At 35.3% G+C, this 15695-nt stretch overlaps 3 protein-coding genes and 1 long non-coding RNA gene across 4 annotated transcripts; 3 read left to right on the forward strand and 1 right to left on the reverse strand.

Moving 5' to 3' along the window:
* Positions 1-76: 76 nt before the first annotated feature.
* On the forward strand, positions 77-6155 carry LOC142551814 (pectin acetylesterase 5-like). The gene is made up of 12 exons (XM_075661233.1): positions 77-479; positions 596-678; positions 1449-1578; positions 2829-2908; positions 3045-3134; positions 3449-3573; positions 4067-4127; positions 4575-4628; positions 4759-4840; positions 4918-5019; positions 5379-5524; positions 5651-6155. Exons 1-12 carry the CDS (start codon positions 236-238, stop codon positions 5762-5764), a joined length of 1311 nt encoding a protein of 436 aa, XP_075517348.1. The 5' UTR covers positions 77-235; the 3' UTR covers positions 5765-6155.
* A 2640-nt stretch (positions 6156-8795) lies between these two features.
* On the forward strand, positions 8796-9487 carry LOC142551815 (metallothionein-like protein type 2). The gene is made up of 3 exons (XM_075661235.1): positions 8796-9033; positions 9160-9237; positions 9315-9487. Exons 1-3 carry the CDS (start codon positions 8969-8971, stop codon positions 9403-9405), a joined length of 234 nt encoding a protein of 77 aa, XP_075517350.1. The 5' UTR covers positions 8796-8968; the 3' UTR covers positions 9406-9487.
* Positions 9488-9809: 322 nt separating this feature from the next.
* LOC142551816 (kinesin-like protein KIN-10B) lies at positions 9810-14076 on the reverse strand. Its single transcript, XM_075661236.1, is given in 14 exon segments — positions 9810-9885; positions 9967-10005; positions 10116-10178; positions 10263-10284; positions 10394-10440; positions 10531-10796; positions 10873-10957; positions 11135-11198; positions 11278-11583; positions 11676-11883; positions 11979-12159; positions 12161-12373; positions 13334-13502; positions 13710-14076. Coding segments are annotated over 14 exon segments (1980 nt in total). The 5' UTR covers positions 13961-14076; the 3' UTR covers positions 9810-9819.
* On the forward strand, positions 10969-11645 carry LOC142551817 (uncharacterized). Its single transcript, XR_012821623.1, has 2 exons — positions 10969-11228; positions 11360-11645. It is a non-coding gene; the product is annotated as an uncharacterized LOC142551817 (long non-coding RNA).
* Positions 14077-15695: the final 1619 nt, after the last annotated feature.

Raw genomic sequence — 15695 nt, forward strand, 5'->3', positions numbered from 1 at the left:
TTAACATGGATCTTGTTCATACCTTGCCCTCAGCTTGACGGATTCTATGTTTTTAACAAAGTAGATGATCCAAATCCAGCGCTTGACCAATCTTGAGTGTTGTGAATTTTCCCGAAGAAATTTCAGTTCCATTGTTTTTGAAACCTTTTGTAATGGCTGACTTGGTGTAAATTAATTAAGTCAGTTTATTTTTATTTTTAAAAAAAAAACCGCAACAAATCAACAGCTCGAATCGATGCCAAATAACCAGCACCGGCTATTTCGCGGCGGCGGAGCCTTTTCATTGCGATGGTGCCGCAGATTATCCAGACGAGATTGGATCATTTCTGCTGCGGCTGTGGCGACGCTCGGTGTTCTCTACCTATCCATCTCCCCCATTTCTGTCTCACGCGCATTTACGAAACCAAATAAAAATTCGACACCAGCTTCTGATTGGGTGCCTTTCACGCCTCTTTCTAAGTCAACGGAAAATTCTGCCGGTTATTGCCTGAACTTTTTATTTATCTCCATGTTTTCTCGTTTAGTCGTTTATCCGTTTTTTTCTTTCTAAAACCAGTACTGAATCCCATTATCATTGAATATGTCGTACTTGCAGTTTGCTTGGATGGAAGTGTGCCTGGTTATCATAGAGAGAGGGGTTTCGGATCTGGCTCGGACAGCTGGCTTCTTCATGTTGAGGTTTCCTTCTTCTTTTTCCCTTTCTCATTCGGTCCTAATTTCTTGTAGACTGTTTGATTAATGTCATAGTCATGCAGCATAGGTATAGTACACCTTTTAGTTACTCGTTTTTGGTTCGCAGTTTCAAAAAAATTTCAATGTTCGTAAGGCGTTTGCTTTTGACTTGGGTACTGCTTTAAGACTTAGGCAAGGTAACCGAATATTACACCTTTGAAAGTTGGACGAGCGTTATATGCGTCTGGTTGAAGTTCAGAGTGCAATGCATTTCCCAAATATTAAGTACTGTCATGCTCCATCGCTGACTTGCCCAACTGTGGGAGGATAATGCTACCAATTTATTATCTTCACATTACTAAATTACCTTACTGTATCATCTTCTGTGAATATATTATATTGTCCAATAGCAGGATAATCGCAAATTTTATGCCCTGCATTATTAATTGATGAATGAAATCTTTTTCCCAATGCTTGATTTTTCTATTATGATTTGGCAAGCTCTCCCATAAGAGATGCCATGATGTGTGCTGCTCATTGCTGTAAGGAGAGACTTCAAACTAGCTCGTCCTAATTTTTTTTATGTGGGATCAAGCGTGGACCCCACTTGTTTGGCAATACAACATCTTGTTAATAGAGATGTTGTATTAGCAAGTCAATTTGATTTCAGTTACAGGCTTACAGCACAGCAATATATGCTGATCTCATGAAATTTTTGTTGGAGTTTTTATTCTCAAATTCTTAAGTAATATGCATATCTACATCGATGTCAACAGGGAGGAGGATGGTGCAGTACTTTGTCATCATGCTTGGCTCGTATGAGCACGAAACTTGGTTCGTCAAATTACATGGAACGTCAAGTTCAATTTTCTGGTATTTTGAGCCATGATCCACTTCAAAATCCAGGTAAATATTTTTTCCCTGGATCTTTATATTTCATTGACGGCCTTGGCACTTGTTGATTCTGGTTTCGATGGAAAATGGTCTCGGTACTCTTGAAGAGGGGGAGGGAGGAGGGAGGGTGGGGGGGTGGTGGTTTAGATTCTAAAAACAACTTTTTTAAAATTTGAAGTTTGTTTCAAGGCTGTTTTTAAATTTTGTGTGTTTAAGCAATAATTCACATTGCGATTAAACAAAATCCAGTTGAGAGGCCATATAAAGTGATGAAGTTAATGGCAACAGTGTGACGTAATAACAAAAGTACGGAAAATAAAGAGACGAGATTTATAGAGATTTGAAAGTGGTGACTGGTGATATCTGTCTTTGTCTCCTCTTCTTTCATTATGGAAGGTGCAAGGAATTACTTAGAAGATTTGACTCTTGTGAATCATTTGTAGTCTTTAAAAATGATCACGGCTTGTGACTCATAGATGTCACCCATCCCATATCTAGGCTTGAAATACTTTAACTTCCACTCAGATTACTTGTGATATTCATTTTTTTAAAATTGAGTCTTGGATCCGGAAAGTCATTCCAACAAATACAACAAAATTTCAATTAAGTGAATTTATGTATCTTATAACTAAATTCTTATAGTTTGGTCTACTAAACTCTCTAAAACACCACAGTTTGTGAAACTCAATATATGCAGAGTCGAAAGCTTCGTAAATTCTCTAATCTTTAGTGTGTTCTATCTCCAGTTTCTCTCTGAATGGATGAGGGTCTTCAACGACAATATTTTGAATTTGGGGACTGTTTATATCATCTTACCCAAAATATCTTCTCATCAAATATTCTGTGTAATTTTAAGAGTTTGAAGTTTGGAGCAAAGCTTTATTCTGTTTCTTCAGCAACTCATTGAAACTTTCTATACTATATTTTTCTTGATACTGATTTTCTTCATTTTTTTAAGTTAGCTGATCTGTTCGGGATGCTTCAACCAACAGAGAGTTTTTGTCTTGAATGATGACCAATGTCTTGACCAATTTGTTGGTCTTAGCCGAGTTTGCCCATAAATAGCTACTGATATACTTGTCTCAGCTGGTTTTCTCTCTGCCGTTGTTGTCCTAGGCAAATTTCAGAAGATTTCTTAAGTGACCATCTACTTTGCTGATCTGGATTTGTCAAGCATATACATCAATGATATATTACTTTCAACCTGATGCCAAATTTCTATTGTTCGCTACTCTAATGTTCCATTTTTTGTCAATTTTCAGATTTTTTCAACTGGAATAAGGTGAAGATCCGGTATTGTGATGGAGCATCATTTTCTGGGAACCCTGAAAGTGAGTTCAAAGTAAGTTTATATTAAGTTTACCACTTCATTTTAGTTGATGGTGATATTACATCTAAAAGAGATGCCTGAAAGACATGATTGGAGTAGTGTGAATATACAGTGAAGGTAATGAGTTTCCTGTTCAACTGTGTCCCAGAATGGGACTAAACTTTTCTTCAGAGGTCAGGTTATCTGGAACACACTAATGGACGAGCTCTTGTCAAGTGGGATGGCTAAAGCTAAACAGGTATGTAAAGCAACTCTCAAGTATATTTCGTTTCAGTTTGTCTGGTGTGATATTTCTGTAAGGTGAATAGCTATTAGGGTCGGGTGCAAATTCATCATGTCTATGATACCATGATAATTTACACATTTTCTTTCTTGTATTTCCTGTATTGAGTTATTGAAAACAATCAGTTGTGTCCACCTTCATTGTCGGAGTAAGAGTTTAGATCCTAGCGCCAAAAAGATGGACTCCACTGCTTGTTTAATTAAATGGTTGAAGCACTACCAAACATGAAAAATTCCAGGTTCTTACACGTGCACTGTATAACTTCACAGGCTCTTCTTACAGGGTGTTCTGCTGGTGGTTTAGCCACTCTTGTACATTGCGATGACTTTCGAGAGCTTCTATCAAAGGACGCAGATGTCAAGTGCTTAGCAGATGCTGGTTTTTTCCCTAACGAGTATGTACTATACATTCTCTCAGCACTTATTAAACAATACTGGAATCATGTTATGTTGGGATTTACCTCGGACAAACGGCCTAATGATAAAACCTACATGCTGACAGTTGTATCTGGAAGTTTCCATAATTTGTGAGCATGGGAAAATATTAAATGTTCATTATGAATGCAATCAATAGCAATTGTTGTATCTGTATCCGAAAGCTCCTTATAGAGCCTTTTGATTCCTGAATGTTGGTGACTTTTTGTTCCACCCAATTTTTTTTTCCACTTTAATTGTTTAAATCTTTTTGGGAGAATGCTCCCTAAATTTTTGTTGACTATAATTATTTCCTTCAAGCCGAGCATAAAAATTTCATCTGGGGTATCTTGATATGGCATCATACCATTTCAGTTAAAATTTTGCAGTAAATTATTTTTGTGGAAGCTCATATTGATGTCGATTGCTTCTCACTTCCTTTTATATTGACTTGAATTTTTTATTTGTAACCAGGAAAGATATTTCTGGAAATAGCACCATCGAGTCCTTTTATCGTGATGTTGTGCATCTCCAGGTTGTTCCAAAACTACATAAGCATTGATCATGTACATGGGCAATTTATATATTTTGTTTGGTATCTTTTTTAGCGTTTGTATGTTTACAGTTGGAATCACATGACACTACATTCACTTGATTTTCAATTTATCAACACACACTACTCCTCTCTATTACTAATGCTGATGGTAACTCTATTTTGGTTTAAATATGCTCTCATTTCCAGAAAATACAGGCATAAAGATCAAGTAGAAAAAGCTGATTTCTGCTAGTCTATTGGATTAATGTTTAATTATGCAAATGTTATTATATTAATCAGTAGCTTCCCCACTCAATAACCTACTAACCTCAATTTCTGCTTGCCAAGATCTTGAAACCAAATTGTGAACTTCCAAAATTCACTGAAATTAATTGGTTAATTTTCGTTTGTTGCAAGTATTGTAATATTTTGTATTTATGATTTCAGGGATTGGCAAAGAGCTTGAACCATGATTGTGTTGCCGGATCAGAACCGCATAAGGTTCAACTTTTTTTCTGTTACTTGTTTAGGTATTTTTGTTTCTTAAATAGTTTGTGTTGGTCGCCGTACGGTGCTTACTTTCATTATTACTCAAATTTTGATTGCCTAACCTGCATTTTTCTCATACCAGTGTTTCTTCCCTCAAGAATTTTTAAGAAGTTTAAAGACCCCAATCTTCTTGGTTCAACCAGCATATGATTTTTGGCAGGCAAGTTCATATTTCAGTTCATTTCTTATTGTTACTATTTTCTTTCTCAAGAAAAATTCTGATAACATTTTTTCCAGATAGCAAATATTTTAGTGCCTGCTGCTGCAGATCCTCATGGTCGCTGGTTTAGATGCAAGTTAAATATTTTCAACTGTGATCCCAGCCAAATAGATGTGCTCCATGGTACCGTGAGATGTTGCTTATTGTTTATTTAAATCATATACTACGATAATGACAGAGAGATTCCTTCAGAAATCTCAATGCAAAAATAAAATACTAAGTTACCAGCAAATGTTTTGATTTTTCATTTACCTTGCATTGGGAAAGAATTCTGTTATGGAACAAAAAAAAAGACTGAAACTGCAGGGACTTTTTTCAAATCACATCCTCAAGTTTTCTTAAAATTTATATTCCATTCTTTAGATGTAAATATATGTGAGAATCACATATATTAATCGATGTCTAAGCAGCTCTAGTCTCCTTACACTTTTTATTCAGGCTTAACAGTTGTGATATGAATGAATTTTTTCTCCCGCATGCAGGTCACAGAAATTCATTGCTGAAAATGCTTAGTGAATATCAACAGATACCAGAAGTAGGAATGTTTGTTAATTCTTGTTTTGTTCACTGCCAGACGTGGATGACCGATACTTGGCATTCTCCTACTTCTCCCAGAATCAACAATAGAGTAAGTTTTGTTTCATCTCCCAAGATTCACTAAGTAGCTTCCTTGTCAAAATTTTTGTGTGCTCCCTAAGACATGTTTCATTCTGAATTTAGTTCACCTCATCTCCTTTTGCTGTTTGTTAAACAGACAATTGCGGAATCAGTAGGTGATTGGTACTTTAAGCGAGATTCGGTGAAAAGAATTGATTGCCCTTTTCCTTGCAATCCTACTTGCTATCACATGGATTTTACTCACAGTTAATGTATTTGAAGATCACATTTAACCTCTTCGACAATTTGCTGGGAATTAAGAATTTTTCAGTCCTTTTTGCAATCCACCAGTTGCTCATGCAGATGAATGCACATATTTGAAATCCAGTGTTCGAGGATGCTGGTTCATAGTATTTCGAAGCAAGGACAGAATGAAGTATTCTTAATTATGTATTTCACCACTGTTCCGGATCATATTTCATGAAATTGGGTAATCACACGCAATGAATTGGATAATTTCCGATTTTGTTCAATTACTTGCGCGGGCGTGCCCAATGTAATGTACACATTCTTGTAGGAAAATGTGAACTTCAAGGAGCACCAAATGTGGTCAACATATTAATTCAATGATAAAGTAGACGCTGTTTATGATTTAAGTCGAATATATGGTGTTTTTTTTTTTTGGTTTAAAAAACCCCAGTACTAAGGTCCAAGAATCACCGAGTTTTGAACTGACTTTTCATGTTGCGCTTGCGGGCAATTAAGTATTTGTATAATTATAATTCTTGTACTGAGGCCGAAAAGAAATTAACTTAATAATTTCTTCAAAGTCATACATGAAATATACGAATTAGAATACTTTACAATCAACCTCCAATGCAAGTAAAATCACTCGAGAAGGTCTGGTAAGTTTAATTATTTTTATTAATATTTTTTTGGTTGAGCTTGTCACATAAGGTTAGCTTCATGTGGTTTACTCGCCTGACGTCGTTTGTTGTCTATTGTATTAATTAGGTTTATCTAGTACACACAGAAGGATAACGATCGCGTATTCTCACGTCACAAAAAATCACGCATAAAAAGATGTGATCAATAAAATAAGTTTGAATAACTAATCGACACAAAAGTTAAATATAACTATCGAATAGTTCATATTTTTTATTTTAATGAGTGTTAAAGATCAAACGTTTACTACGAAATCAAAAGCTATAACTGTTAGTCAAGTCAAATTTTATTTTCTTATAGTTGTGACAGTGCGAAGTGCACCAACTTGGGTGTTAATGAGTGGGTTGTTAGGCACAAGAGTCCGGAAATATGCGTGTCTATCTGCTGGTTTTGTCTCATATTTTTTAGATATCAGTCTTACCATTTTCCTATTATCAGTAATGCCCCTAACATAAACAATATTAACGTTAAGATATGACATAACTCTTTTAAAGCTTACCTAGCCAACCAGATCAAGCGGCACAATGTCAGCTGCTTGATGCACGAGAACTTTCCAGGAGGTCATTCATCTCAGTACTACTATCACTCATGCACGCTTAACCCAACATCCTCTAGAAGTAAAGATATATGTTTATTGGGAAGCTTGAACGCATAACTTCGTTGTGATACCAATTGTTAGTATCAAGCGCTTACTACTATGACAAAAACTATATCTATTATCCAAGATACAAATTTATTTCCTTATACTCGTGGCAGCGCAACACTTACTTGAGTGCTAATGGGTCAGACTTTTAGACTCACGAGTTCGGGAAGATGTGTGTCTATCTGCTAGTGCTTTCTCATATCTATTACAAATTAGTCTTATCGTTTCTTTACCGTCGGCTCTGTCCCCAGCAGATACAATATTAGACGTTAAGATTCAGCGTCACTCTTATGTGGCTCACCTAACAAATTAAATCAAGTGACGTAATGTCAACAACTTTACACACAAGAACTTTGAGGTCACATATTTCATTATTACTCTCAATCATGCACATTTAACCCATAATAATTATTAATGATTAAAGTTAAAACGAGATTTGTAATTTCACAGTATAACAAATAAATTCTTACTTTTATGCATGTTTAACATTTCATTAAAAAATTTTATAATACCACTACACACATTAATATAAAAGCCAGTTAAATCTACAGAATAAATATATTTTGAGACACGAAGTAGTGGAAAAAAAGGTTTTTCGATCCACGCTTAATGGTGCAAAATAATCGATACCCCACTCCAAGTTCCAAATATGAATATTTAAATATCACAATTAAAGTAATCCCTTGGCAATAAAATTGAGGAGACCATGTGGTGGCATAAAGTAATGGAAATTTGTAGTGAAAAGTGATTTGATCCTCATATGGAATTGGGAGAGCCATTCTTTTAAGTAGATAGAATCCACCATATTCAGTGGTTCATCACTTTTTTTTCTTTTTTTATGAAGGCATTTTGCTTTAACGTGAAATCGAACTCATATATTTTTTCTTTTGAAATGAACTTATACAATTAAAAGTGTTTGCGGTTCATCTACCTTTTCATTCAATGAGTATGTCTCTTTGTGAAACGATCTCACGAATCTTCATCTGTGAGACGGGTCAATCCTAACAATATTCACAAAAAAATAATACTCTTAGAATAAAAAGTAATATTTTTTCATGGATGACCCAAATAAGAGATCTGTATCACAAAATACGACCCGCGAGACCGTCTCACACAAGTTTTTGACTCATTCAATTTCAATAGTTAAAAACTTCATTTGTACATAGATTTGAATTTCAAATACGTAATACTACAAATCCACTCAAATTGTTTCACTAAATTTCAGATTTATGTATTTTTCAAATCTGCCATTTTGAGACACATTTTAACAAAACCAATAAATTTCAGATTCTCATTCACTGAAGTCATTTCAAATTCAATATTGAAATAAAATCATTCAACCTAAATACAATCTAAGTGCACAAATACTTGAAATATAAAGTTCCAGATAATAAATAAAACCTCTTTATATATGATTTTAAATGAAAAAATATATTATAATGTATAATTCTTGTAAAAAAAGGGGAAAAAAATCTAGATTTAGAAATTCATTTTCTTAAATTTGAGGGGCAGTTGTTATCTGTGATTTAAGATCGAATAAGTGAGCTCTATGATAATATAAAAAACCACAAAAATAATGTTTACAAATATTTAAAAAATAATTATGATTTTTTTCCTTTTCAAAAATTAAAGTATACTTATATTATTATAAAGAACCGATTTTTAAATAAAAAGTTTATTCTGAAAACGGGACATAACATTCGTGTGTGGCGGATGCACGAAGATCAGAAGCTCCTCAGATATCGCCACGTGTACGGCTGATGTACACCACTCCACTCCGCCGCTGCAGTATAAATAAGAAGCTCCACTTCGAAACAATTCAGAGCGATCAGTGAACAGCAAACAATCTCATAACAAATCCTCCATTTTTCAAACTTTATTCGGAAAATGTCTTGCTGCGGTGGAAGCTGTGGCTGCGGCCCCAACTGCAAGTGCGGCAATGGCTGCAACGGGTAACTAACTAATCATACCTTGTATTTTATATGGATTATCGTAGAAAGAATTTTCGATTTTCAGATTGTATTTCTGGCTATATTTCATTCGTTCATTTCTATTATCCGTAATCAAATTTTGTGCAGCTGCGGCATGTATCCAGATCTGAGCTACTCCGAGGTCGCCGCCGCCACCCCGGCTCAAGTCCTCGGCTTCCAGAAAAAGTACGTGTCGAGATGAATATTCTTCAAACACGAAATTCCTATTTTATTTATTTATTTTTTTGGTTGGATTTTTGCAGACACGTTGAAGAATCAGAGATGGTGGCTGCAGAGAATGGGTGCAAGTGTGGGGGCAACTGCAACTGCAGTACATGCAGCAAGTGCAATTAAATTGGGCCTGGCCCAAACCTTATTGGTCTCACTAAATGTCCTACATTAAAAATAATAAAATAAAAGTAACTGTTTGTGCTTATATTCTGCGTCTGTTGTCTCTGGTAAACTAAGTATATTTAAAATTAAATTTGTACCATTATTATGAACACTACAACTGAATCGATACCATATTTTAAAAAATGGAGAAAAAATCAATGCAATTAAGGGAAACACCCTTTAAAAAAAATAAAATAAAAAAAGAAACATTACATCAAACTAATTGAGCAGTAAGTAGCAAACAGAAACAAACTCAAGATGTCACAAACATGTTAGGTGCAAATGATACAACAGGCATGGAACGAATATAATTAGAAGGAAACAAAGGAAAAAACTGCAAGCAAAGTAGTATTTGACAGTTTCCCCCCTCAACAACTAGATGTTGTCACGTTCTGATTCTTCAAACATCCCCCTTGCAGCTCTTTCGAACAAGTTATGCACCTTCAAAATAATTTCAATCCACATTCATGCAATTGTTGCAACGCAAAGAAATCGGTTACCAAGTGTTAATTTTTATCTAACCTGCTTTGACGAAAATCCCATCTTCTGCAGATCATTTAGCTGCATTCATACAAAGGATCAATCGTTTTCTAAGTATCTTTTTCGCAACAAATACACCAAGCTAGATGGTGATGATATTGTTTCATATCAATGTCATTTAATTTTCTTACCGACTTTACGGGGCTCGATTCCCTTAGCTCGATGATGTACTCAGCTATCTTTGATCCAATTCCCTGAATATAGTTATGAAATTCATAAATCAGAAGTAAATAACAAGCGTATCATGTTGCGAGTTATATCATTACTATCAGTGTTACCTTCAATTCCAGTAGCTCCTCCCTAGCAATAGTTTCATGGACGTGAAAATGGTATCAACGTCAACAAAGAATAACAAAAGCCACACATGACTAAGAAGAAAACAAAGGCATCACTAAATGACTCGAGTTACCTGCTGGCGGTGTTCAAGAATTCGATGTAGTCCTGGATGAGGGAGCTCTGTTCATCGAGAACAAGTTCATATTTGTCAGAATAAACGAGAGGGATCGCGTCATTGATTGATCTATATGGTAAAATTCACTCAAATACCTTTAAACGAGAGCTCTGAGCCACCAATTTTTTGAATGGGGTGCTTAAATCTTGAAAGATATTTTCGCCATCGCGTGTTATGAAATTTGACTTTGGAGTCTTTGAATCCAGAGGTGACACTTGGGTTTTTTTTATGTTAGTGTTAATAGAAGAAAGGGCTTCTCGTTGTGGACTTTGAAATGCTTTAATATTTTCACTGACAGGAGGAGACAAGCTGGTAAGGATGCTGTGATATGTATTTTCTCTCTTGTCCTGATCGAAAACATCTACAGTAGAAATTATATACTCAGAATTACAACTAATACATAATTAGGGGAAAAAAAAGGTTTTAAGGTAGAATACCAAGTAAAGGAGAATTTAATTCTGATGTGTCGTCATGAATTGATACCACACATTTATTTTTCACAGTGGCAGCAAGGTCTTCAACCTGTGGATCAAACACATATGATGATATTTCATGTAGCTTTTTTGAAGGCTCGGGATTTGAAGCAATTTAATGAAACTTAATGGCTATATATATGTTGACATATACTGAGACTAGAATTCCTTTTAAAGAACAATATTCCTACATGCTACCATTTTGCAGATTTAAACAAGTGCTTACCTTCCTGCAGCTATTTTCATGACAGCCAGTGTTAAATAATTTTCTGCCAGCCAGGAATGGAGTCCTGTAAAATGGGAGTACACTCATAACCAAAGTAAGAATCGAGTTATGAAGCAAGATAACTAACAGCATTTAGTTTTTACCGTTGCTTCAAATTCATAACTTCTTGCTTTTGAACAGACTTTGAATCACTGAAGTTTGGGCATGTGTTTATTTTCCTTGTAGAATTCACAGAACAAGGAGTTCTACCAGAAATCGGAGACTGAAATGGCACCATTTTTTGAGAACTTTTTGTTTTCCCTTTCGATCCGAGCCATGCAAGAAGCTTAGCCTCCATGTCAATTTTCATCTTTGAGGAAGCATTCTTCTGAGCTGACATAAAATTTGACACATGGCGAGATCTAGCTGCTAAGCTTACTGTGTGAACACATTCTTGATACTCTCCTGGGGTTCTATGAAAATGCAAAAGACAGATAGAGTCCTTAAGCGAGCCCTAGAACCTTTAAATTAATATACATACAAACAAGATATAGAATGCTATACCAAACATGCAATCATTAGAGCCCGGCTTGTTCCACCAAGAGAATCCTGTAATATGCGTGTCAATTTACTTTCCCTATAAGGTATCCTTGGCTTCTTGTTGTTTAGTGCATATATGACATTCGAAAGTGCGAACAAAGATTGGTTTATTTTTGCGCTTTCTTGAAGCCGAATCCCTTCATTGAAAGTTTTTCTGTTATCTTCATTTCCTACAAATACAAATATCAAATGTAGAAGATTTATACCTATGGTCCAGATACTAGTACACATGAACTCAGATTTAATGAAAAACTCGAAAAAAAACCTGCTAAATCAATAAGGTTAAGCTTTCCAGTCACAGGATTTGCGACATTATCATTTGAAGGAGTGGAAATAGTGATCACGAGAACTGCATGGCTTCTGCTAGATACGTCGTTGAGACCTGTACGTGCGACCTTCCTTCTCTGAAGAGCGGCAGAGAAAATCTCATTGAATTGGGACACTAACACTTACTCCAATTTGAGATAATCCTTTGAGATGAAGCTTTTCATCCTTATCATTCAATACCATTATCTTCTTTTCCTTAGGTTCTAATAGATCATAACAATTGTCTAGATAAACCTCGTAGTAAGATACCGCGACTGTACTTCCAGTAGACTTGCACATGGACAATATTAAAGACATGGCCCGGAGCATTAGACCAGGAAGCTCATCACTCCCCTATATGTCATTCGTCAAATTTTCAACATAAGATGAAGAAACAACAATTGCAATTATATTAAACTTAATAATGGATTGATGCCTAAAAAGAGGTCCAAGTGAATCAAGCTACTCGTTAGCACTTGAGCTCAGTCTCGAATCGAGTTCAAATAGCTCGAGTATTTTTTCAAGTCGAGTTCGAGTTTCAATTATTTATACTCGTGTAGTTCGCGAGCTACTCGAGTACTGAAAATATATATATTGTATTGAGAATTATGAAAAATAAAGGATATTTTTGTCAATACATATCCGAACCCTAACTCGAGTTCGAGCTCAAGATTTAAATGCTAGAATTAAGACTTATCGAGTTTTTCGAGCTCATGTAACTCGTTATATACACGAGTCAAGCTCGAAATAAATTACTCTATCGAGCTCAAGTAGACAGAAAATTTATAACTACTCAAGCTATTTTCTGTCTACACGAGCTCGACTCGCTTGTTTGCGCTAAATGCTTTAAGTGGCTCAACTTCATTAAGAATGGAAGATTCAGGCGGCTTTCCATATAGGTCAAGCAAACCAGTAATGAGAGCATTGTTTATTCCTAAAGAGGTGGCCACGTTTCAACAATAAACCAGACCCGAACTGGACCATGGTCGACGGTCTGGACTCTGGATAAGTGGGTAGTTGGGACTTTCCCAACCCTTGATTATACCGGTTAAACCTATGGTATTCGTATTTTCTTTCTCTCTCTTTGGTTTTTTTGTTCTGTTTTTGTTTCAAAATCAAGTGGCTGTAGGCTAAGCATGTGTTCTATTTCTTTTGTACGCACTGGTTCGACGGCTTTAGGTGTTGGCACTATCACTATCTTTTGACTTGATTCTACTGCTAGATTAGGGATTCCAGCTGCTCTGTTAACTTGCTTTAATACTTTATCATAATCGTACACATGTAATAAATATAAAGACTTCGATTAAACCAAACCTGCATGGTGTACGTTTTCCCACTCCCAGTAGCCCCATAAGCGAAGACAGTAGCGTTATAGCCCTGAAACATTCCTGGAATTAAAGGTCTCACTTCTTCTTCAAAAATCTGGCTCACATTGTTGCCTTCTTGCCCGAACAACGCATCTAATTTGTAGCACTCAATTCGACTGCACAGGAGAACAAAACAAAACAAGAAAAGCCCGTCAAAACCTCAGAAAAAGCCACACAATATAGAGAAACCCAGATCAAGTCACTTCTTAAAATGTTCACCCGTCAACCCTAAAAACCTTAACTTTCAAATTCTCCTCCCCCTCCGGGAAAATAAAAATAAAAAACAATCAGTCTTGTGAACAGATAAATGGGAAACAGACAACCTGGATTCTTGATCTTTAAGAAGAACAGTGACATCATCACCACAAATTTGTGATTTTGGATTCAGAAGAGAAACACAAGAGACGGGGTTTTCATTTTTCGAAGAAATTTCTCTGGGGAGAAATGGCCGAACTCGTGCGACAACTCTAACTTTAGAAATCGAACAGGAATGAAGATGACGGGAGGAATATGTAACGGGAGTAGAAAAGCTTCTAGTCTGTGTTTCGATCCGATAATTTTCTCCAGTTTCCATGGGAATGAAAGATTTTTTCCACGCACAAAACTCGCACTCAGCGGAGAGACAAATTTGAATCGCGGACGAGGGAGAAGGAACAGGGTTGGTTTTTGAATGTTTGAATCCGAAATTTGGCAGTTTCCAAATATGGCTATTTACCTCAGCCGGGAAGATTTGCAAAGTGCCATGGAACGGCCCGAGAAATTAGTTGCTCATTAGGCCCATTATTACACGATCACGAAGGCCCAAACTAAGGCTTATAACCTATTACGGGACTATTAGGCTAACTAACATGGACCGATATAAGGCCCACATTAATTCCTAGATCCGCTGCATCCCATATAACTATGAGGCCTCGCTACATGACCAGATCAAGGCTTATCAGAAAGCTCTTACTCCTGGCCCATGTAAAATCAATTAGGCTTCGGCCCTTCTTAATATTCCTTAGGTATTGGGCTACTACGTCTTGCAGGCTGATGGATACATGTAAAACCCATAAGCTTAGTTGTCATTTGGCCCATTAAAATATGCAAGGTAACGTCCATAATCATATCAAGGCCCAGAATTAATTCCATCCCAGACTCCCAAAGCTCGGCCCAGTTAAGACCAAGCCCAAAAATATCAATGGAATTATTGTATATATATTAAAAAATGTGCTAAAGGTCATTCATTCTAGATTTCATCAAAGGCCCAAAATGCTAGGCTGTACCATGCCTAGTATCAATTGCTTTAAAAGTACCTGGCTCAATTTTACGGCAGGTGGGAATCACATTGCCCCGTAAGAGTTTTGTGTTAAATGTGGTTAAGGGTAATGGTGCCCAGTTAAGGCCATCTGGGTTAATGGATCCAAATCTAATCAGGTAAAAATTAGCTATTGTTTGGTAAAAAGTTAATCAAATCAAAATGAATATTAATCATTTTCCTTATTGGATCTTGAATTCAATTATTTTAGGTTGTATTTGAATTGAAAGATTTGAATAGATTTGGTTTCAAATCTAGTGCATGTATTTTGGCTCAAAGTTATAATCAAGGATTGAAGTCCTTCATGTTTGCTAAACATAAAATATATAGTTTTACTTCAATTTCAAATTCACTTTTTAAATTTTATAATGAAATCCTCTTGCCCAAACACACTTAATCGGCCCAAACTCTACATTAGGTTTCACTCGATTTAAAGTTTGAATTTGAGTTCAACTCATTTAATTTGAACTTAAATCGAATTAAGATCTGTTTATTACATCAAATATTTTTTTATATATTTATAAATATTAATTAAATCCTTCAAAAAAAATATAAATATTAATTAAATCGATACAATTTATAAATTATATTTAAAAAATTTGAAAATATGTTAAAACGAATACGCATAATTTAATATTTCATGCCAGCGCAATCCATTTGCTGCATTACTAGCCATTACGCAATACAACACACTCAATAATTTCCTAGATTCATTACACCATTGTTAATTGTTTTAATTATTAAAAAAACAAAAATGTTTCGTTTTTAATTATTATTTGAATTTTTCTATATCAAAATTTTAAGTTCAACCCTTTTCAGTGTTTTTATTATTAAAATACTTTTGTTTGATTTAATGTTTGAATAAATGTTAAAAATGATTTTATTTTGATTTTTAAATAAAAACGGAAGTTCAAAACAAAAACATATAACTCCAAAAAACAATTTTAAGCAATTTTTTTAAAACAGCTTTTGGAATCAAGTACTATATTTTTGAAGTGTTTTCCGCCCGTAA

This window comes from Primulina tabacum, chromosome 7, assembly GCF_025594145.1.
Source record: "Primulina tabacum isolate GXHZ01 chromosome 7, ASM2559414v2, whole genome shotgun sequence".
In the NCBI taxonomy this organism is placed as follows: Eukaryota; Viridiplantae; Streptophyta; class Magnoliopsida; order Lamiales; family Gesneriaceae; genus Primulina; species Primulina tabacum.

Excerpts from the sequence above, each read along its gene's own strand:
- LOC142551814 (XM_075661233.1), top strand. The coding sequence starts at position 236 with ATGCCAAATAACCAGCACCGGCTATTTCGCGGCGGCGGAGCCTTTTCA. Across the intron at positions 679-1,448 it reads GCTGGCTTCTTCATGTTGAG|GGAGGAGGATGGTGCAGTAC; the intron begins GTTTCCTTCTTC and ends CGATGTCAACAG. Across the intron at positions 5,525-5,650 it reads CTCCCAGAATCAACAATAGA|ACAATTGCGGAATCAGTAGG; the intron begins GTAAGTTTTGTT and ends TTTGTTAAACAG.
- LOC142551815 (XM_075661235.1), top strand. The coding sequence starts at position 8,969 with ATGTCTTGCTGCGGTGGAAGCTGTGGCTGCGGCCCCAACTGCAAGTGC. Across the intron at positions 9,034-9,159 it reads TGCGGCAATGGCTGCAACGG|CTGCGGCATGTATCCAGATC; the intron begins GTAACTAACTAA and ends AATTTTGTGCAG. Across the intron at positions 9,238-9,314 it reads GTCCTCGGCTTCCAGAAAAA|ACACGTTGAAGAATCAGAGA; the intron begins GTACGTGTCGAG and ends GGATTTTTGCAG.